Source organism: Alexandromys fortis, unplaced genomic scaffold (assembly GCF_014885135.2).
Source record: "Alexandromys fortis isolate MF-2015 unplaced genomic scaffold, M_Fortis_MF-2015_v1.1 scaffold_6, whole genome shotgun sequence".
NCBI classification, from domain to species: domain Eukaryota; kingdom Metazoa; phylum Chordata; class Mammalia; order Rodentia; family Cricetidae; genus Alexandromys; species Alexandromys fortis.
Genome location: NW_026067902.1, coordinates 13,818,570 through 13,840,638, shown reverse-complemented (window position 1 = coordinate 13,840,638; position 22,069 = coordinate 13,818,570). Strand labels below are relative to the sequence as shown.

General features: G+C 45.3%; 1 protein-coding gene across 2 annotated transcripts in view; it reads right to left on the bottom strand.

Annotated features, from left to right (window-relative positions):
- Fbn1 (fibrillin 1) overlaps nt 1-22,069 on the bottom strand; it is a 201,091-nt gene that overhangs the window by 24,849 nt on the left and 154,173 nt on the right. For both annotated transcript variants that reach the window (XM_050133838.1, XM_050133843.1), the window contains 13 exons: nt 21,730-21,894; nt 20,158-20,226; nt 19,939-20,064; nt 18,880-19,002; nt 18,084-18,242; nt 17,358-17,429; nt 14,633-14,758; nt 11,699-11,821; nt 8,489-8,614; nt 6,463-6,579; nt 5,169-5,297; nt 4,274-4,393; nt 2,365-2,490 (listed from right to left, as the gene is read on the bottom strand). In XM_050133838.1, coding sequence (XP_049989795.1) covers nt 2,365-2,490; nt 4,274-4,393; nt 5,169-5,297; nt 6,463-6,579; nt 8,489-8,614; nt 11,699-11,821; nt 14,633-14,758; nt 17,358-17,429; nt 18,084-18,242; nt 18,880-19,002; nt 19,939-20,064; nt 20,158-20,226; nt 21,730-21,894 — 1,581 coding nt within the window. The remainder of the gene's footprint in view (nt 1-2,364; nt 2,491-4,273; nt 4,394-5,168; nt 5,298-6,462; nt 6,580-8,488; nt 8,615-11,698; nt 11,822-14,632; nt 14,759-17,357; nt 17,430-18,083; nt 18,243-18,879; nt 19,003-19,938; nt 20,065-20,157; nt 20,227-21,729; nt 21,895-22,069) is intronic.

The window sequence follows — 22,069 nt, the reverse complement described above, 5'->3', positions numbered from 1 at the left end:
AGAGGAGCACTTTTTCTTAGGAAATGTACCAATGTCGCGTGACTTAATTTTGGAAGCCAACTTTTCCTGTTCTTTTAGAGCAGATTGAGTAGCTGTGAGCAGTGAGCTCATCTAGGGGTCTGGAATGGATTTTCTCCCCAAACTTGACTTCCAGAGCCTTGCATTCTTCTTCGTTCCATGGTGGCTAAGATCTGCAGATCTCGGGGCATGCTTCTGTACCATGGGTACCATTCCATTTCACTTCAGTTCTGACCACCCCTGACTTCTGCATCCTCTACCATGAGTTTTTCAGACCAGAAAGTCTACTCTCACAGCGGTGCTTGCCACCAAATACTGACTTTGTGGAGGAATGCCAGGAGTCAACTAGTCCTCACTTCTCAGGGGACACCTTTTCATTTGCTTTAGTCTTCAAGTTCTTTGTCACATCCCTTGTTTTGTATACAGTGTCGCTTTTACTACTCAGTCCCACCACTGTCCTTGGATTGCTGACCTTACTTACCCTAGACCCAGTTTTACCTTTTCCACTATTTTCCTCTACACCAAAAGAATTAGTAAGTGTCTTGGATTCAGACGGAGACTCAAATGCATGAATTCCCAAATCGGTCAAAATGACATATTTCTTTTCCTGAATCTCACAGGTTAAGAATGTTCCTTTATAATGTGGCACTCAGTACCAGAGTCTACTCCCTGAGTAGAGTGGCATTTGGTGCTGCAAAACCCAAAGCCAGTGGTTCTGTGGAACTTCCTCACTTTATGACTAACAGTAACCGGATTCAATTTGTTACCTTACAGGGAAAATCCCAGTTTCAAAATTCCAGGTCCCAGCAGAACCTGCACTGAGTGGAGATTTGCTTTCAGTCATATTGATCTTCTAGGTGAGCTTATCCCTCAAGGTGGCCTACACACAGACACGGCTCTGTGCTCACACGTACACTTCAGCCAGAGCACGCTAGGATGCCTGTTACTAGTCCATCTGCAAACAGCCTTCTCTGACCTCTCAAATTTCTCTGGAATTATGAAAGTCCCTGCTCGCATTCCTCAGTTCTGGCAGAGGATGTGGCTGGGTTCTCGCAGCTGGACTGGTTCTTCCTGCAGTGTCAGCTTGCCCTGTGACAGGCCAGTGCAAATTGAATTAATACCCTTGGAGTTTCCCCTGGCTTGCCACATCGGCAGACTCGCACCTGGCCTCTCGCTGCTTTCTTTCCGAACGCAGGCCAAGCCAAAGACACAAACGAGGGGGTAGGAGTCAGGCTCTATCTGGACTGGCCTGTAGCACACAGGCAGAATCCAGCTCTACCCCCGTCACCATTCTGAAACGCTTGCGGTCTTCTGATAATTCCCTACAAGACCAAATCGACCAGAGAATTTGCAACTTTCCCCTCATACTTCTGCAAAGACCAAGTGAAAAAGTAAAACAAAACCAGACAAAAGAAAAATAATAAGCGTTCAACGGAGATGCAGAGACAATAAGACTTTGTCATGCACATGGCAGGCATGCTTGGGTGGGCATTGCTGTGGCCTGGGTGAACACACTGTATTTCTACACTGCTAAATGGCTTCTCGGCCTAAAACTTGGCAGACCTAGGATCCCAAAGTCATATCTTAGAATCTTAAATTATATTCTAAACCTATTATTTGATGATATGAAGCAACCCCCCACACAAAACAAACAAACAAATAAAAGCACAAAGCAACATATAGACATTGACAATATTCTAAATGTAAATATTTATGGGCCTTCCCCACCCTGTAATTCATTAAACTAGCTCGTATAACCAAATAACAATTGCACTGTTTAGGAATGTCCAAACAAGTTTCTGGGCTTTAACCAAACATTGTTTTGTGTTTACTTTCAGAGCTTTTTAAAGTATTTTTCCTTTATTTTAAGGCAAGCCCTTGAATATTTTCGCTATTGACAAGTATTATTCTGTTTCCCCAGAGAGTCTGTGAATATGGGAATCTTTCCCTGGGGACAGGAGATCGGTTTGCATTCTCTCTGTCTAAGGGTCTTGGTCTGCACCCACATTCACGCAGGCTGCAGCTTCCTATAGCTGATCTCCTCCAGGTTCTGGGACGTCAGTGTCTCTTGAGGATGCCCCACCAAGAAGCCGATCAGTATCTGTGCTTGTAGGATGGAGAGGGGTGTAAGTGCCAAGGAAGTTGTATAAGCAACTGGAACTTGATGGATGAGTTTTTAACCTCAAGAGTCAGAATGAACCTTCGGGCATATGGTAATCATTAGACCTGTGGGTGAATGAACATCTTCCCGCTCACGGAGAGTCAGGGCTTTGCCATGTTTAAAACATGAGACCACAACAAATAAACACAGAACAACGAGAGCCCAAAGCTTTCGGAGGCATTTACCTTGGCACCTTCTTCCAGTCGAGGACAGGGAGAACCCTTCTGGACACAGGCACTTGAAGCTGCCCTCAGTGTTGCTGCAGGTCCCCAAGGCACAGATTTCTGGTTCTTCCACACACTCATCAATATCTAAAGGGTTACACGTGTCAGAGACAGAGCGTCAGGGAGACCCTGTCACTCACCAAATTGAAAATGTATGAGTTCAGCGTTGAGTGGTTTCACAACCCTTCCACCAGGGAAGTGATTGCCCGTGAAATTATTTTAAGGTGAATTTTTAAAAGTTACTTTGGACAGATGTTAATGTAAAATGGAATCTGTAAGAACCTTCTAAGACTTGTAATGACGACCCCCTTATTGAGCTGGGTTCTCGCAGCTGAACTTAAAGCATGCTGGTTTGTCCAGCTGGCCAGCTTGACTCAGGGATCCCTGCCTCTATCTCCCAAGTGCTGGGATTTCAGGACGGCCACCACCCTCACCTGGCATGGATGTGGGTGCTAGATGTAAACTCAGGTTCACACACTTGTGCCAACTGAGACATCTCCCAACCCTGTTTCTTTTTCTTATATTAAACATTAGCCTGGAGGTACCAGGTTCCTAACAATAGGTGCAGATATTGTAGAATGGGCATATTTATTGATCATCTGGGGAGTTCTTTCTATTTCTCTGTACCTCTAGTCTAGCTATTTTGGGGAACTTACACAGCAATCACGAAGCAAATTATATCTGTCATGAAGAAAGGCAAAACAGGTGCCCGAGAGATGGCTCAGAGGGCCAATGCCATCGCCACCATGACTCGAGGGTGGGCCGTGAGCCCCACGTGATGGAAGGAGAGCACTAACTCCCAGGTGTTGCACTCCAATACCCGTATCACACACATATGTAAGCAGCTGCACACCATCGTGCATGCACACACACAGATACAGATAAGATTTTTTTTTCTTGAAAACAAAAGTGGCCAGAGAGATGAGTCAGCAGGAGAGGGCACTGCCGCTCTTCCAGGCGGAACCCTGGTGTGACTTCTGGCACCCACACGGTGCTTCCACGGCCATCTCCAGTTCCAGGAGGTCCGCTGCCCTCTTCTGCCTTCTGTTGGCACCAGGCATGCTCATGGTGCACAGACATGCATGCAGGCAAAACACCGATACATAAAAAAATAAATATTTTTCAAAAAAATAACATAAGAAAAAAAATCAATGACTCTGTTAGACTTCACTCTGATAAGATGTTTCTACTTAAAATATCACCACTGGAATGTGGTATAAATTGGATTTATAACAACATTTCTCATTGGCAGTACTAAAAGTCGAGAAAACTAACACCCACTAAGATGACGGGAGAACTGTTTAAAGGCAGGGGTGTGAACTCTGTGACTTCTTGAGAACCCATCCAACCGACTTATTCATGAAGTTCTTGTAGTGAGAACCCTTCACTTAGTGAACAGGAATCTGTACTGAGACTGAAAGGATGGAATGAAGTATAAAACTTGCTGAAAACTTACTCTCTTGTAATACATCTCTACCCACCTATAGCTGGAGACCTCACAGACAGACTACACAACCACTTTCAGCCAGCCTTGCAGGTGGGCACTTAAAGAGCTTACGGGGATGTGGGAGCTGTGGTTAGCTGCCAACGACGGCCACTTAAAATCATCTAATTCAGGATTGCTATCAATGGGAAAGAGCTGGGGCCTCCAAAGCAGCCTGCGCACGGAGAGCAAACTAACACCCCCAGTGATCAGGACCAGAACTGGCTGCTCCTGTCTTGACAGAAGATGAGGTCATATGTCACAGCCTTTGACTTAGATTTAAAAAACAAATATAAATAAAGGTATTGCAAACTGCAAATGGCATCACTTTTCGGTGATTCTAGCGCAACACCTCAGTCTTTCTCACCGCCCGTCAGCAGCCCTTACCTTCACATTTGTCTTGTTGTAGGCTGTACCCAGGTGGGCAAATACATCTGTAGGAGCCATCCAAGTTCTGACAGGTTCCAGGTGCACATTTCCCAGGATCCAGAACACATTCGTTGATGTCTGCAGAGAAAAGAAAGCCGGAAAGAGGCTCCTGCTGGCGTGATTTCCATTAATCAGAGCAGACTCAGTCAAAGGAAGCGGAATTAAACCAGAGACGCACACAGGGCTCTTTAAAAGACACAAAAGTCTCCTGGAGAGAAAGCGATTACTTAAAAAGCTTCCCAAAGTGTGCAATACAACCACAATTTATTCTACCTGCCACAAATTAAGTATTTCAAGAACAGAGCAGCGTGTTAAAGGGGTTTTAATAATTCTTGAAAGATTCTGTGACCTTACCTCTGAAGAGGTATTTTGAACAAACTATAATGAATCATAGTTATTATGTCTAACATTTAACAGCTAAGGTGTTTTCTATGACTATAACCCAATTTAAAAATAACAAGGAAAATGATATGTATGTATTTTTTTAAAAAAATTAAAAATAAAGTCTTTACAGGCAAGATTAATGTAATCCTACAGTGATATTTTTTCCCCCACTAGCATCCCATAGTGGGATTAGAACAGGGACTGCCTGGTTCTGTGCTGGGCCTCTGGGGACATTTTCTCAGGAACTGTTCTCCTTTCTTCTTTTGAAATTTGAGGACTTCATAACTACAATGTATTTGCATACTTTTCACCTTCCTGGTCCCCCCCAACTCCTCCTCACCCAACACCACCCCCCAAATTCATGATTCTATATTTATTTTTCTGTCTTACACGCACGCGCCCCCCCCCCCCCAACACACACACCTTAAGTCAATTAGTTTATTAGCACACATTACAGCCCGGCACTCACCCACACAGGTCCTGCCGTCCGGAGCCACCTCGTAGCCCTCATTGCACCTGCACTGGAAGGACCCCACCGTGTTGACGCACTGGCCATTTCTGCAAAGGTTCCCATTTCCAGTTGCGCATTCATCAACATCTGAAAGAAAAATCTTTGTTAAGTTCCAGAGGAAACGTCCTCATCCCAGTCCCAGGCATCGTTCTGAACTTTGGTGGCCTTTGCGGACTCGGCCAAACATAAGAACTTAAAATGAAGGTCTGGGTTTAGCCGCAGACACAGCCGCCGTGGGAACCCATCCAACTATAATGAAAAGATTGCATTATCATATTAAAGCTGGCAATTTGCATGATAACTTTGTAGCAGTTTTGCTTAGACTTTGTATATTTTTTGCCTTTTTGCATTTTTTATTTAAAAAATTTAATTAGTATCCACAGAATTAGGTTTCATCATGGAATTTTCAAACCAAATTTGTTTTCGTAGATTTTTCTGCTCCACCCCGACTACCCCTAGGCTCCTTTCAACCCCAAACCTCCTTTATGCTTTCATTTCTAATGTGTACCTCCGCCTTTCCCGTGCTTCCTCAGCACCCTCTTCCCCCCTGTTTCTGGTCCCTTTATTGTAGATTTTATTTTTAAAGGTAAAACTGATTGACTAGATACATAACTCAGAAGAAGTCACACTTTAGTACTGCAATAATAAGTATTGAAAGTCAGCTTCTAACTCGAAACAGTATTTGATTCATTACTGCTGCTTAGCCTCCCTCCTTAAAATATTTAGTTTAAAACCGTGCGTTTCCTTGAGATGGTTTCACCCATATTCCCCATGCACCTTGCTCACACTCTCGTTCCTAGAGTCCTGCCCTGTCCTTCCTGTCCTCCCACTGACCCCTTCCTGATCCCAAACATTCCCCCTTCTGCTTCATGTCATCTGTATACATGTTTTACATAGTACATACATAAAGTTAAGTCTAGATTCTGCATCTAAGAGAAAATGCCTATTGTGTCTCAGAAAGGGAATTTTATATACTGCAGAAGAGGCTGCAGACCTGCTTCTGAATAGTGTAGCCTAAAGCTTTTGTCTTGAAATTTATTTAACTTAAATCAAAGTAGCTATAAAATTATAGCTGCTGATACACAGTTTAATCAAGGCAATAGTTACTAAATATGACTTTTGATTAGCACATTGTATTTGACAGTCATGTGACCAACTGTCAGGTAGAAGTGTGGGTACATTAAAGAGCAGCCTGCACCCTGGCCAGGACAAGGCAGCTGTATAACTTGGTGACACTAGCCAGCATACTCACCTATACAGTCGTTGTTGTGAGAAAGGATGAAGCCGTGATTGCAGCGGCAGTTGAAGGAGCCGATTGTATTTCTGCAAGTCCCATTCCCACAGGCGTCTCTCTCACACTCGTTTATGTCTAGGAAGAAGAAAGGCCAGAGAGAGAGGGCGCTATGACTAACGGAGAGAGAAACTGTGTTGTCCCAGAAGCTGAAGAGCAGTTGGGGCTGCACAGCAGCTCCCCGCAGAGGCTGGAATGTTCTGGCTGATGGCATCAGTGCCCTGGAGAAGCTGAGGTGAGGGCCTACACCTTGGAAGTCCAGTGTTTCCTCATGGCACATGGGAGGAGGCAAGATGAGGACATGAGAACTGGACAGGAATTTTATTCTATTTGCTTCTCAAATTCTCCACCCTTGCCACTTTGCTCAAATATTTCCACTTGAAAATGGAAAAGCTTCTGCGTGCATCTGGACCTTCACTCGTGGACACCTCTGGCATACTTCGGCTTTCAGGGTTTGTTCTCCAAGTTACCCCAAAGTGACTCATCAGGCTTCGCCCTGCAGTCAGCAACAGAACTCCACTCTCCGGCTACCCTGCCACTTTGGACACGTCTCCTTTTCCCATCGGTGATAACTTAGCAATCCCTCTGAACTCAGCTAAGGGAGGAGATGGCACTCGATCTGACTCAGTTAGAAACTTAGCAACCCTCAGAATGGTACTCAATCCGACTCAGTTAGAAGCTCCGGCATTGTCTGTCTTTTTTATTGGTCTATGATTTTTTCTCGGGTGCATTGTGAAGCTTACCCTGGCAACTGGAATATTTCTGCATTCACCATGGCAGCTAGCATCTTTCCTACATACTATACTGAGGGGGAAGAGGAAGAAAGGAATTATTTGTGATTCTGATGAAGAAGTTATTGCTAGCTCCCCAGAGCCTTGAATATGGACTAAGCATCACATTCAAATAAGTGAGTCACTGCGCCAGCCACCTGGGAATCGGGAAGGCACAGCAAATCTGTTGTGTTCATCCACAGCCAAGCTTGTTAAGTTCTTTGTTAAGAAACATTCTTTGTTGGCAGGTTTCAGAAAGTTCGAGTGGAGAGAGAGAGAGAAGAAGGAGGAGGAGGAGGAGGAGGAGAAGAAGGAAGAAGAGGAAGAGGAGGGCGAGGAGACGGAGGAGGAGGGAGAGGAGGAAGGGTAGAGAAGAGAGAGAGAGAGAGGAGACAGAGAAACAGAGGCCGATTATGGAGAAGATGAAACATCATTCATGGATGAACCTAGTTATAGCCAAAGGCAAGTGGTTTAACCAGGGCTCTGTAGGCTGTTCTTTCAGTATAAGTTTGATTCATGGGCTTAAAAACCCTCAAAGGCCTTGAGTTAGAAGAAGAGGGTAGGAAAGTGAGGCTATGCTGGTTCTATGTTTGTAGAGCCCACTGACAGTACCAAAAGGGAGGACTTGAAACCCTTGCCTCTTCCTCTTTTTCCCATAGGAAAACGATCCTTTGCTTTTCGCCCCTCCCCCCCCTAACAATTTTCAATTTGCCTTTGAAGATTTGGTATGAGGTAGAGTCCTCTCTCACAAAAAAATGTCCCTTCATTCAAAGCTAGATTCTGGTCTGATAAGTGAGCTCCCATAAATACCACCCAAAGGCACACACTATTACCATTAGTACAAATTAAGTTGTCTTTTAAATACATTTCTTAACTTATCTGTTTGTTAAGCACTTTTTCCCCCCCATGGCTAGGAATGTGACTCAGTGGTGGAAGGGCTCTCCTAGGACGCACAAGGCCATAAGCTAGATCCCAAATGGCGAGGAAAGGGTTTCTACACGCTGGCATTTTTTAACGGACAGCAAGGAAGAAGGTGACTGTGTTCAGACTGCCGAAGACTAAGTGGTGTGTCACTGTGTATCCACCCCCATTTTTATTTTGTAAACAGTGAACTAATTAGCACACGATTTAGTATTATTAACTCTTGCACTCACACAGATGCAATGAGTTCTTCACTAAGATCCGAAGGAAAGCACGGGCGGTGGACACACACTTACCCAAGCACATGGTTTGATCTGCATTTGTCTTGAAGCCAGTGTGACAAAGGCAATAGAAGCTTCCCACTGTGTCGATGCACTGCCCGTGGCTGCATATGTTGGGGATTTCTTGACACTCGTTGCGATCTGTAAACCAAAGGCACCGTGGGTAGACGTTATGTCCATCTGTATGCTTTCTTACATGGAGACGTAGGGCATTAAATGGCCAAACAGCTTTCTTCCAGGCTCAGAGTTCATCCTAACTCAAAACGGACGTACGAAACAGACACTGGCATTCTCTATTTTCATGTTGACATGAGTTAGATCATACTTTAATACCAAGTGAAGCAATGAAACAGCTCCTGCCACCAAAAGTATTTTGAAAGAGGGAAAAAAAAAAAAAAAACAAACAAACTTCGGATGGGGTGAAGTGTTTTATAAGGTGCCCAAACAGCATCTCAGACTATGGAATGAATAGCCCTAGGTGTTGGTGCTAAAGTAAGATCACGGATACTTTGGGGCTTCCTTTGAAAATGTCCAGCAATGTCAAACACATGGCGGTGTTTCTGAAAGGGACAATGGCATAATTGAATAGTCGCTCACAGCCTTCTCGCTTTGTCTCACGCCTACAGCTTTCATTCCACCACATCCTGTTTTGAGCTGCAGATCCAGGCTGCTTCTCTCCTGGGTCTACAGAGCCACCATTCACAGCCACATCAGAGTGACAAGGCCTGACCCTGGCAGAGGTGTTTCTAGTAACCAGCTCCAAGCAGATTCTATCAAGACGCTGCTTGAGGCTCACACGCGGGAGGAACTGGGATCACACAGCTCAGAAACTACGGCTAGTCCACAGAGAAAACAGTTAACAAATCTCACGATTCTCATTTGAGGGAATATTTCAAATGAAGAATGGATGGGCAAAGAAAGGGGATTTTCACTTTCATGGTCAGAAAAGAAAGCTGCCCTTGAGGAAGGCTGGTTACCTTCAGGCATTGCTGGATCTAGGAGTATGTAAGGACCAGATATGTGTCTTAGATCTCTCCTTTATCCCATTTTATGACTTTTTTAAAAAAATAAATAAATAAAACATGGAGTACTTGGAGGTACTGATGACAAGGCAAAATTTACCACTTTAGAGAGTCCAACAGTGGAGAGCTCATTTCTCTGGGTCCGGAAAATGAGGACCCTGTGAGAACCAGATTTCTAACTCCCAGGAGATTATGTCTGAGGTTTGAGAGGTTCAGCCAAACTTTGGAGTAGGGCAGGATCAGAAGAAAGAGGCTGGGGATGGAACTAGGAGAGGCATTTCCACAGGGGTAGGGTTGGTTACTGAGGTCAGAATGGCCATCTGAGCTCAGCTCCCCCTCAAATCACACCTAGAACCAGTGTGATTTGGAATTTGAGACAATGTGCCTATGAATTCAAATTCAAATCTCACAGGATGACATTCCCATTTTAAATAGAGGCAGAAAGAATGCTTTGCAGTATGCCTGGAAACTACCAGAATAAGACAGTGCTTAAAAAATATTTTAAAGTAGAATGGTGGCATGGCAGCCAACAACTGTAATCTCAGCACGCAGGAGCTGAGACAGGAGGAACTGTGAGGACAGCCTGAGCGAAGGGGTAAGATTCCGTCTCAAAAATAAACAACAAAAGTGAGGTGGGACCGAAAATGCTTCTAGAATAAAATCTTCAGCCCTTCAAGCTGAATAGTTACAAAACGCAAGAGCTTCCATAGCTGAGGGCAGTTGAACTGTGGGCTACACAAATCGCTCACCTAGGTTTACCCTGACGGTACCAGGTGTGGTTTATGTCAACATTCAATACGAAAAGATAGAGTTTAAGCCGGAGGGGGCTGTAGCTGGTTGACTTTTGCTGCTCTATAAATAGCCCAGCTTAAGGGCCAGAGAAAATAGTCTAAGACGGCACACTTGGCATGACCAGCCACTCTTTATTTTAACTGGACTTATTTCGCCCAGCTCCAAAGGAATATAAATTAAAAGTAAAATGCAGGGAAGTAGAGCCAGTGCCAAAGGTCGCTGGGGTATTGTGCTTGGTATCAGCGAGAGCCGCATTTTTCCTGTTCTGTGTCTTTATGGATAATCTCAGCTCCACTGGCGGACTGCTCAATACTTGCACATGCTCCTTTAAACCCAACAAAGCAATTCTTGCTTCGCAAAGTGACTTTTTTTGTTCTGCTCTTACACCCTCTTCCCACCCAGGTCTCACTGAACAATGGGAAATTCCCTTCAGAGAGCAGCAGACTTCCTAGCCCCTAATCACCGCTGGCCAGGAGAGCCAAGGAAAACCTGACCACGGCCCTCCCGAGTTGTTTCATTCACAAAAGCACAAAACCCAGGAAACTCATTTGGAAGGGAGCCCCAAGCAGGGGGACATACTCTTCCTGACCTTGACTGCAACGATTGTAACCATCGGCTTACATGAAGACCGGTCTGAGGTCTTAGTTTGCCTCTGAGCTGAGACACCAGGGTCTTCATTTTCGTGCCCTTAGCTATGGATGTCATCAAATGGTGACTAGATTCACCACCTCTGGAAGTTGACAGCACACTTCCTGCTTACTTACACCGCACCCCACGCGACAGAGGTGGACAGCCCACATTCCTAACTTCTGCTTACTGTGGGTCCTGTGGAGGTGCTGCCTTCAGGGAGCGATCTGTGTCAGCAAGATGTTTGGGAAGACAAGTGTGTGGTGACAGTGCTCTGTGTGTGTGTGTGTGTGTGTGTGTGTGTGTGTGTGTGAGAGAGAGAGAGAGAGAGAGAGAGAGAGAGAGAGAGAGAGAGAGAGAGAGAGGTGTATCTGTTTATGCAGAAAGGTCTGCTTCAACTCTAGGGAGTGCAGCCTTCCTACATACATAAAGGAGGTGGTAAAAACCTGTCTAAGAGATTATGTAGAAGCAAATAATAATAATAATAGTAATAATGAATGCTGATTTTATGTGTGGGGGGGTGGATATTTCTGGGTGGGGTAGGGATATAGGCAATCATTTCTGTAAATGGCCTCTGTTTTGCTTTGCAAATATCTCCTCCATAAAGAAGGTAAAAAGCTAAGTGTTTAGATATTCCAACAATCTTCCTGTTTTTTTTTTCTCTCTTTAGTTACTTTGAGTTTACCAACCTAAATCTTTACTTTTATTCCTTAGCCTGATAATCGCTGAAGAAATGCAGGCATCAGAATTGCCACGGCGACGGGCTTGAGGGGGTGTTACTTACCGTTGCATTGCCCGGTGGAGGTGAGGCGGTAGCCCGGCTTGCAGTCGCAGCGGTAGCTGCCTGCAGTGTTGATGCATTCGGCATTGCGCTGGCACACGGGGCCGTTCTGACACTCATCGATATCTGCAAGCAGCAGAGAACTTAATTCAGGGAGAGCAGAGTCTGGCGTGGTCAGTGTTATAGAGCTTCTTATTTGGGCTCTATCTTTTGAAATGGTAGCAAGAGGTATTTATAGCAGGTTCATTCGTAATGGCAAAAACGTGAAAGCTACCAAGAAACCCTTCGGTAGGTGAATGCATCATAAACACACTGTGATATATTAAGATTTTAAAATATCGGTCAATAGTCTACTGAGCTGGCTAGCTACAAGAAGACGTGGGAGACACTGATGTGGGATTAATAAGCAAAAGAAGCCACGTGAAAAGGCCAAATACTGTTCTGATTTCAACTATCTAAATATCTGGAAAAGGCAAAATAATGGGACTAGAAAGGAGCTTAGGGGTTTCCAGGGCTTAGATTGGGGCGGAGGGGTGGACAGCTTGGTAAAACCTAGAGAAGCTTTAGGGCAGAGAAACTATGGTAAATCACAGTGGATAAGCATCAGTATAAAGTCGTAGCGGATACACACGTCTCTATAGATTTGTCTCAATTGCCAGGAAGTACAATACCAATGGTGGATCCTGTTCCCTAGGAGATGCGACATAAAAGGCTCAGGAAGGGAACAGAGCTTTGAAGGCTCAGTAAGTTTCAAGGAAGAATGGCAGAAACAGTGTCCTGGAGAGGAGACTCTGGGGAGAGGACACTCTGGCTAAGGGTCACCAAGCTGCCTACGAGTCATTGGGGCATCAGCTATCATGAACTGTCCCCAGGGTCCTACCTAGAGTAAACAGATGTTTGTCCAGAGGGCACCCCCCCCCTTCTCCCGCTCCCAGGAAAAACCACAACAGAATGTCTCTCAGGTCTGTGCTTCTCTGGTGGGAAAACCTGACCACCGCGGGTGGAGCCTGCAGGCGTGGGAGTGTCTGACTGAGGTGGGGTGGGCTGGATCTCTCCGTGCAATGGGCCTGTGAGCAGCAATGTGCTGGCATTATGACGGGCGAAGCGGTGCTGTGAGTTCTGCCCTGACTGTAAATTGTAAAGAAACAGAATCAACCTTGCCATAGAAGCCAAGTGGGATGGCAGGCAGGCACTTCCGTGACCCGCGCCTAACATCTGCTCCTGTACTTCCTTGTATATCTGGAAAGTATAAATATGGAAGTCCCCCCAAACATTCCTGGAATCCATTCCAGTTTCAGGAAGGCTGAGACGTGTGAAATCAACCTTCATTTTCCCATTTATTTTAAAAGCTAAGAATTTGGTGGGGAGCAGCTGGGCGCATTTAAACACTCACCTTGAAGATGAATAATTTGCAAAATGGAAACCAAAAATCAAAATACTTAATCTTCTTAATGTTCTCTGAGTCTGACTGTTTCTTGACCCCTTCTTAATCAGAACCGGTGGGTGAAGCATGCTTTTCCCTGGCAGCAGAGGACCTTGCCCTGACCCAGCTGCAGACTTGCAATCCCACATATGCTGCAAGGTCTGGGTGGACTCTTTACTCATGGGTGGCCTTGCCTATGTGTCCTGGCCAGGGGCAGCACTTTTGGCAAATATTAGTGGCAAAGGGGTATTTGGGTAATTATTCAAGGGGCCTCAAGTGGAGATAAAACACAAGGAAAAAGTGGCAGGTATCCTTAGGCGTGTACCAGAAGGGAAAGAGAACAACCACGAAGAGGAAAGTCACCTCTAGGACGATAAGATCAGCTGTTTCCTGTTCTTCCTACTCTCTGCTTTCCCTACAGGAACCAGTTCTTGACGGTTTCCGGAAACCCCAGAGCTGGGGCCATGCTCTGAACTGGCTATCTCCTGAAAAGGGCTCAGACTGGCTATCACCCCTGCCCACAGCCCACACAACAAACAGGGTAAGTGATGCGTGCCCAGTTGGCCACAGTGGTTGAGAGCTGGCCAGAGAGCCTAGCAAGCGTGTGGTCACTAATGGAATGTAGCTATGTGTACTGTCAACCGTCCTTGATTTAGAGGAAAGGGCTTGTTAATGACAAATATTGATGCCATTACACAATGAGCACCATCACACACGCTCCAGGGGGGTAATAACCCAACCTTTCTATAACGTCAAAAATTTGCCTAGAGGCCTGCTGCTCAAACATTAAGTAGAAACGATTCCAGCTATCCTAGAGAACGCCATATTTTTTAATAAGCAGCAATGTCTCCTCCACTAAAATGTACAGGAATGCCATCATCCCTGCAGGAGAGACGAAGTATGATGTGTTAGAAGGAAGCCTTGGCGTCTCTGTCTGTGCACATGGCCACAGGAGGCAACCGGAAGTCCATCTCATGCTTGCCAACTTTCTCCATATGAAACCAAATTTCTTCTTCTCGCCATTTAGGATTCTCTTATGCGTTTGGAGCATTTTTTTTAAACCATTGTTTTTTTATTTTGGGTAAACAGATGTCTGTTTCAAAGAGAACACTGACTTTGACATTTAGCTAAAGATGACTGTCCTCTTATGTTTGCTTGGAAGAAAATGAAACAAAAGCAACCTATTTGACACACCCAGGAGTTCCAAGTCTTTTCTTATTAGTTGGGAAATGAATATATCCAGTGTTGGGGATGATGTTCTAGAATGAACATCCTAGTTTTCCCCTTAGGAGTTAATTTTTAAAAAATTATTTTTCCCCCATGTTGGTCTCTACCATGTGCTTTTCTTATCATTAATTTTTAAAATGGTATTTTTGTCACGCCTGGGAGAATTTCCTATAATGCATTTTTCTACTCTAGCTCTTGAGTTGAGTCCAGTGTGGTAGAATTTGCAAAGGTGTTGCTCGGCAGCTTGCCAGCTGCGCTGTGTGTAGCTGCGGGAGAGTCACACTTACCTTCACAAACGAGCAGCTTGTCGTTATAGAAGAACCCCACGGGACACTCGCACCGGAAGCTGCCCACCATGTTGATACACACTCCGTTCTCACAGACCCCCGGGATCTCTCGGCACTCGTCAATGTCTAAACACAGAGAAGCCTTGTGAGCAACAGTGTGGTCCACGGCCCTGTGAAAGCTGGCGACAGACACACACGTGTCTGTGTGGACTCTCGTCCTTGGAGTTAGGTTTTGTGGCAAAGCACCCAGCTTGTAAGGCAGGGACCACGTTTGGATCTACGGAGCAGCGTGTACGCCCTTTGGATGAGGAGGGGCTGATTGAAGACATGGTCAGCTGTGAAGAACTGTCATGGGAGACTGTATTTACTAAGCCAGAGGTTTGGGCTCCTCTGCATCTTCTCCTGGAGGGCCCCTCTATTGTCGGAGTTTGACAGCTGACACCAGTTGGGCAGACTTGTAAGGTGCTACACTTACCAGTCTCTGGTTCCTGGGGCATCTGTTATTCTACAGAGGCACTTGGTTTTCTTATTATAAGCAGGAGGCCCCACAGGGTATTTGCTTGCCAGAGTTGTAAGGGGACAGCCATAGGCTAAGGTGGAGTTTATTTTTATTTTATGTGCATTAGTATTTTGCCTATATGCTTGTCTGTGGGAAGGTCTCAGATCTCCGGAGTAGGAGTTACAGGCGGTTGTGAGCTGCCAGGTGTGTGCTGGGAGTTGAACCCGGGTCAGCCCTAACATGGCATTCATAAGAACAGCAGAAACCTCAAAAGGAAACACCCTGAAATCCACCTGTCCCAGGTCCTTTTTCAAGAGTTTGACTAATTTAGAAACCATTCTTTTAGTATAGATTAAATCATGAAATAGGGACCCCAACATTCGTTAGTTCTAAATAGAATGATGTGTTATTACCAAGTATAGCAAAAACAGACTGAATCTAGTCGTTGTTAGGTACAAAATAGCAAAAGGATATTATTTAGCATTTTCTTTTTTCTGTCTGGATTTTATTTCCACTTGGAGAAGTTTACATTTGAAGACAAGATTAATAAACACGCTATATAGTTTTAGCTACCCAGGAAAGGACTCAATATGCCAACAGTTCCAAGACCTTTCAGAGGGAGGATATAAACTCAAATAAAATAAGGCTTTACAATCCTCTAAGTATTTTGTCATGGCAGAATTTGGTAACACTAAGTACATTGCTAAGTACCATGTTTCTAGTTGCCCAGAGCTAGAGGCCAAGCAAACTGTGAGTCAGGATTGGGTTCTGGTCCCAGCTCTGTTACTAATTAGCTAGGTGGCCCTGGGTGAGTCCCTTCCCTTTTCTGGGCCCCTGTCTCTTCCACTGGAAAGCAGGGAATTTGGACAAGATGGTTGGACATCTTCCCAGATCTACTGGAGGATGGCGCTAGTGCCATTCCAAGTCTTCGCTGACTGCCAACCGTGGGAGCCAGGCCTTGCCGGGTTACATGCCTGGGCTGCCCATGGAGACCCATTACCATTAGAGGCCACTTACCTCCCAATCACAGATTCTAGACAGATTAAAAGATGTTTTGGGAAGGAGAAAAACAGAGTAGCTAAGGCCAGGTGTTCCATGCCAATGTCATTTAGCAGTTTTTCTTTCCAAACCATGAAGTTTCTTTGGATGCTGAGTGGCCTGTGGAGCCATATGGGTTTAGCGCTAAGAAAGCCTGCTGATTGCTGGACCAGGTCCTTGTTTTCTTAAACAAGGTCACTGGAAAGGCTGGTGTGGATTTTGCTTTTACTTACTAGGAATAAGGCAATACAAAGCAAGCGGTGGTGTCTGCTACCAGATGCAGTCGCAAGGCTTAGGGGGCATCTGAGGATGGACATAAACCCCCTGAGGGGACCCCAAGGATGCAGCAGCTCCCACTGACTTTGGTGGTGTTTGCTTCTAAACTGCAAGGGCACTGCCTATGCTGGCTAACCTCTGTGCAAGGCCTCTCAATCCACCGTGCTTCCAAATCTAGTCCGAGCTACTATCCCATGGCAGTCTGCTTCAGCTCCCACAAGAGACCCTACTACTGAAAAAAAAAATTTTTTTCCCTCAAGATAGGTTTCTCTGCATAGCCCTGGCTGTTCTAGAATTCACTCTGTAGATCAGGCTGTCCTTGAACTCAGAGATCCACCTGCCTCTGCCACCCAAGTGCTGCGATTTAAGGCGTGCGCCATCATGCCTGACTCTGAAAAGATTTTTATACCCATGACATTCTCCAAGTTAGGGACCTAAAGAGAGGCCAGGGGAGACAAAACTGGTAAGCAGGGGAGCTTTGTGTAACAACTCCTCATAAAAGAACTTTAGGTAAACTTAGAAGGAAATACTAGGGAATTAAGGTAAATCCAAAGTCAGCTGGTTCTCTCCTCCCTTTGACACTGAGGGTTGGATTCACTAAACCTGTGATTTCCAGGCCCCTTAACCAGGAGCAGTGAAGGCTTCTGTCCATTAGGTGGCGCTGCAAAGGGCACCACATCATATTTCAAATGAGGACTTGGTACCTTGAAACTGCTTGAGGCATCATTTAACAACTTTTTCTTCTCAGAAAAGAAAGGGAAAAAGTGAACCTAGGACAATGATGGTGCGTATCCCCCGCTTTTCACAGTGACTGAACCTAGGAAAATGATGGTGTGTATGCCCCCCGCTTTTCACACAGTGACTGAAGCAGAGGACCCCACCATGCTCACAAGCACACCCGCTTCAACTCACCCACGGGCAGACCAGTATAAATGTCAATGACGAAGCCTGGCCTTTGGCTTCCACAGAGGGTAGCAAACTCATCTGCAAGAGGTAAACAAAGAAAGGGCAGGGGTCAGGGCTGGGTAAAATTTCGGGGAGAGAAATAACTATGTAAATATTTGTGAAAATGTTTTCATCTGAAAATCCTGCAGATGGAACCTCGTCTGTAGCACAGACACTGAAGGAAAAATAACCTCGCCGTGAACGCGGGAGAAACGGGTTTCCTTTTCCTCCGTCCCGGATGCTGTGTCTGACTTTCCTGTGGGTCCTCAACATTGCTACTCAGGCCTTCACACTCGTGTGGCAAGTGATGGTATACCCCGAGCCTTCTCCACAGCCCAAGGCTAGTTTTAGATACATAAAAATTAAGCTCATTGATTTGTTAGTCATATTGGTTTCCCTGATGTTTCCAGTGTTTTAACATAAACAATGCTAGCAATGTTTATATTTTTGTGATCTGTTGAATTTACAGGTCTGGTTATAAATTTGGATATGAGTTAGAAAATTTACTCTACCATTCGGTTTTCAGTGGAAATGATCACAGTCAACTAAAAGGTAAACGCTCGCCTTTGTAAGTCAAGTTATCCCTCTGGAAATAAAGAATGCACACTCTTTCTCTCTCTTTACGAAGATTGACTCTCTCTAGCAATTCCTGGCTCATTTATAAACGACGGTAGCCACACAACTAAATGTCACCTGTGCTTGGGATGGGACACTGTTCACAGGGCTTATTCCAGGCTCTGCCAATGTTGTAGGAGCAACAGCACATCTTCTTGGTCATGTTGAACAGGAGTTCTCCGTCACAGGTCTGGTTGTCGGCATAATAGTTCCGGTAGCACAGGCTTCTTCTCATGTCTAGAAGAAAGGAACAGAAGGGCTGGTGATCCCACAGGCTCTCCACAACACAGCAGAGCTTAACACGACCCTCCCCCACCAAAGCAAGTATATGTGGCGACCCAGCTGTGTAAGAGCAGAAAACCATTGTACACACAGCTTCTCGGCTAGCCACGCCGCTACAAGCAAGGCACTTGGAGAAATGCACTCTCTGGCGTTCCGTGCCACGGAATGAAGTCATTATGTAGTTCGGCCTTAGCAAACTTTACACAGCCCTCCACCCACGCTCCCCATAGCAATTCTCCACTGCCATTTGGCAGTGCGTCTCTTATTTCCGACTCATGATGTTTTAATGCTGTAGGTCAGTGCCGAAATATAATTGTATAAAGGCACACCTATAAGTCAAACAAAAGAAGGGCTATTAAACCGTTTGGCATCTTCCAACATCCCATTTTAAAGAAAAACCCTCAACCACCCACACATGGTGAAAATGCCAAACTTATGGTCTCGGAGGGGCACGTTGGGGGTCGGGGTGAGGTGAACTATAACAGTTCAAAGGAGGGGAGCACTCTGAGGGGCAGAGCAGTGCTGAACCCCAGATGTAACTGATCTTTGCAGATGAGAGCCAGGCCCGCAGGCTCGAGATACACAGACTCACCCATGCAATTGTTTCCCCCGTTCACTTGCATGTAGTCTGGAGGGCAGATGCAGGTATAGTTGCCAACGGTGTTGTAACATGTCCCTGGACCGCAGATTCCGGGAGTCTCACATTCATTCACATCTATGACCCAAAAGAGAAGGTGTTAAGTGACTATGAGAGCCTCGCTCTGGAACGGGCCGGTGCTTAGCGTTAGTGTGAATGTTGACAGCAAAGAGTGGAGCCTCCATCCAGAGGCCTTAGAATCCAGATGTGAACAGCAGGTTCTCAGCCCATGGGTGTCCCTCCCTCCTCTATGTAAAATTTTCAGCAAAGAAGGCTTACAAAGGGACTCATACCTTCTGATTTGAGCACTTAATAAACCCATTCTTAATGTTCCCCCCAAAGCACAGAGAGATGGAAATGGTGCAAAATCATAGCTGTCAAATAGTTCAGAAAGATAATAACATACTTCCTATGTTCACAGATATAATCTAGACTGAAGCCAGTAGCGACCGACTTCCTAAATCTTCACTGTAAACAATGCAGGCGGGACCCTTGGTGCCTCTCCATACCAAACATGGCGGCTCCCGGGAGTATGTGTTAGCTGCAAGTCTGAGCACTAATGCTCATTCACTGTGATGTTCAAATAGTTCTTACCCAAGAGGTCTCTCACCTAGTGAATTGGTCCTGTGAATCCTGGATGTAGATGAGTTCCCCCCACCTCCTGCCACCCAGTCCTTGGGCTAATTGTTCTCAAATCGAAAAATGGTTAGAATTCTTCATCTTTAAAAAGGTGAATAAGGCCATTGGTTGTATCTTAAAGACAAAGGTCCACCTTCTAAGAGAGGCTTATCTGAACACACCTGTACAGGTGGTGAGCCCAGAACTACCCTGTATACAGAGATAGGAAGCTTGCCAGTCTAGTGGAAATGGATTTTCTAAAGAACATGGTTTAGTTCAAGTGTGGCCTATGAAGCTAGACTGTGAACCCCTCAGTTTCTGGGTAACTGTATCCTGGTTTGGGGTGTTAGTCGGTCCTCAGTATTTGACAGAACATACCCACAAGGGCTCCCTTACCATCACACACGCGCGTGTCTTCATTCAGGTAGTAGCCAGTTGGACAGCGACACTGGAAGCTGCCGAAGGTGTTGATGCACTTCCCACCTTGGCACAGCCCAGGAAGCTCCTGGCACTCATCGATGTCTATCAGAAGGATAACAAAGCATGTCTTCAGGACGTGAATCAACCCAGGTCATCCAAAAGGCATGTGTGTTAAGACGAAGGAGAAACACTTACCTTCCAATATAACGGTGATGGGGTTTGGACGAAAACCTTCTCCTCCAGGGCAAAGAATTTTATACTCAGCTATGGAAACAGAAAGTTCCACGTGAGTTCCTGATATCTTCAGAAGAAAGGCTGACACGGTTGAGAGAATATGCCACACTTCCAGAATCTTCGGCTTTTATTTAGCCATGTATAAAGCAAGCGAACATCTTAGCGCATGCGGATCGCTTCCCAAACACAAGGCTGCGGCGCCCATCTCGGAAACCTGCAGTTACTTTCCTGGTCATAGGTCCTTGTAGGATATTCCATTCTCTATCTTATCGCTGCCATTAAAAAAGAGTTCTTCCCCATTTCTCTCACGCTGCTCTGGGTACATTTAGCACTCCTTCCTGGGTGTCACCGTCCCCCTCATATGATAACCTATCTTTAAAACCTCTGTCCACATGGAGCTTGGGAGAGTCTTCATTCCCAGCTTCAGCCCACTGCCCTCCTTGATGTCTAGATATTTTTCTCACTCATCTGTGCCACACATGTGATGCTAAAACCTAGACTATTTTTTTAAATAAGGTTCCCCCCCCCCAGCATCTTTAAGTCCTCCACCAAGCCATGAGGATCCACACAGAACATTTCTTCCAGTGTCGTGCATGTGAATGACAGGGACCCAGGCTGTACCATTGTTCTAAAGAACCCTAGACACATTCTTTCAGAATTATCAGTCTTCCTGAGCTTGGCCTTTGCCCTGGCTTTATAAAACCACATGGATTCATATATGTTTAAATTCCCATTCTAGGTGAGCTAGTGACCTTTTGGTAATCATTATTAATTTATAAAGCTGAATTCCATATTTTGAAATCCAGATCTGGGTTTCCCCTTCTTAATATTGACGATGTTGGGTCTCCTCCCCCTTTAGTTTTCTTCTTCTTCTCTTTTTCACTTAGGCCATTGTTCTGCTTTTCAAAGCAAAGCTCGGAAGTTCACAAAGTGGTCAGCACCCACTTTCAGTGGGAACTAAGCCCCCTCTCTCTGAAGAGGAAAGGAAAGGTGGTCCCTGCTAGGCTTTGCCTTCTGTACTGAACATTCTTAGAGGGCAGGCCTCTGTCTACTTCTTTCTCTTCTCAACTTAATTGGTGAATATTCTGAGGAGTAAATTTGAGGACCATTCATTAAGAAATGAATCAACATTTATTCCAATATGCCCTGGAAGCAGCAGGCACTGACTTTGGCCAGACTGGCTATACCTGATTGTAAATCAAAGTGCAAAATAGAAGCCCCCTTTAAAGGAGGTATATTCTTTACATCCTTCAAATCAAATTCTGAAGCTTCCATTTAAATATACCTGAAAACTTAACCCTGGAACATTACACTAACTATTTCTTCTTACTAGGATAGGAGACACTCCATGCCTTATGTAAGCTTTTAGGGCAAGTCAAAGACTTGTACTGAATGTGGCTTGATGGGAATGGCCTGCCTTTTCTGTGGTAAACAGAGACTCTAGGAGTTTCCCCTTCAGTTGCGTCTCCTTTATAGATCTAGAGAGAACTGCTCTGAGGTGGAGTAACAGCCGACTGGAGGGTGTCCACTTACACGTGTTCACAGCAGGACACAGCTCACACGGAGTTCCCCAGGCTTTACCCAGCGAACAACAGCAGGAAGCCTTGGAGACACCAACTCCGATTTCATTGCTACAGGCGGTATCACCGTTGTCTCCTCGGGGCCGGATATCCAGATAACAGTTTCCAGACCGAGTGTCTGTTTATCATAAACAAACAAACAAAAACGTCAGGCAAATTCTGTTTACTGGAGGGATAAAGAGTCAAACTTATTTCTGAAAGTGTTTAAAAATCAGAATTATTTTTATTAAGAAGCAGAAAAGTGCCCAAGGATGTATACCGGTCATTTTCCTTCAGAAAAGAAAGCTCAAAGT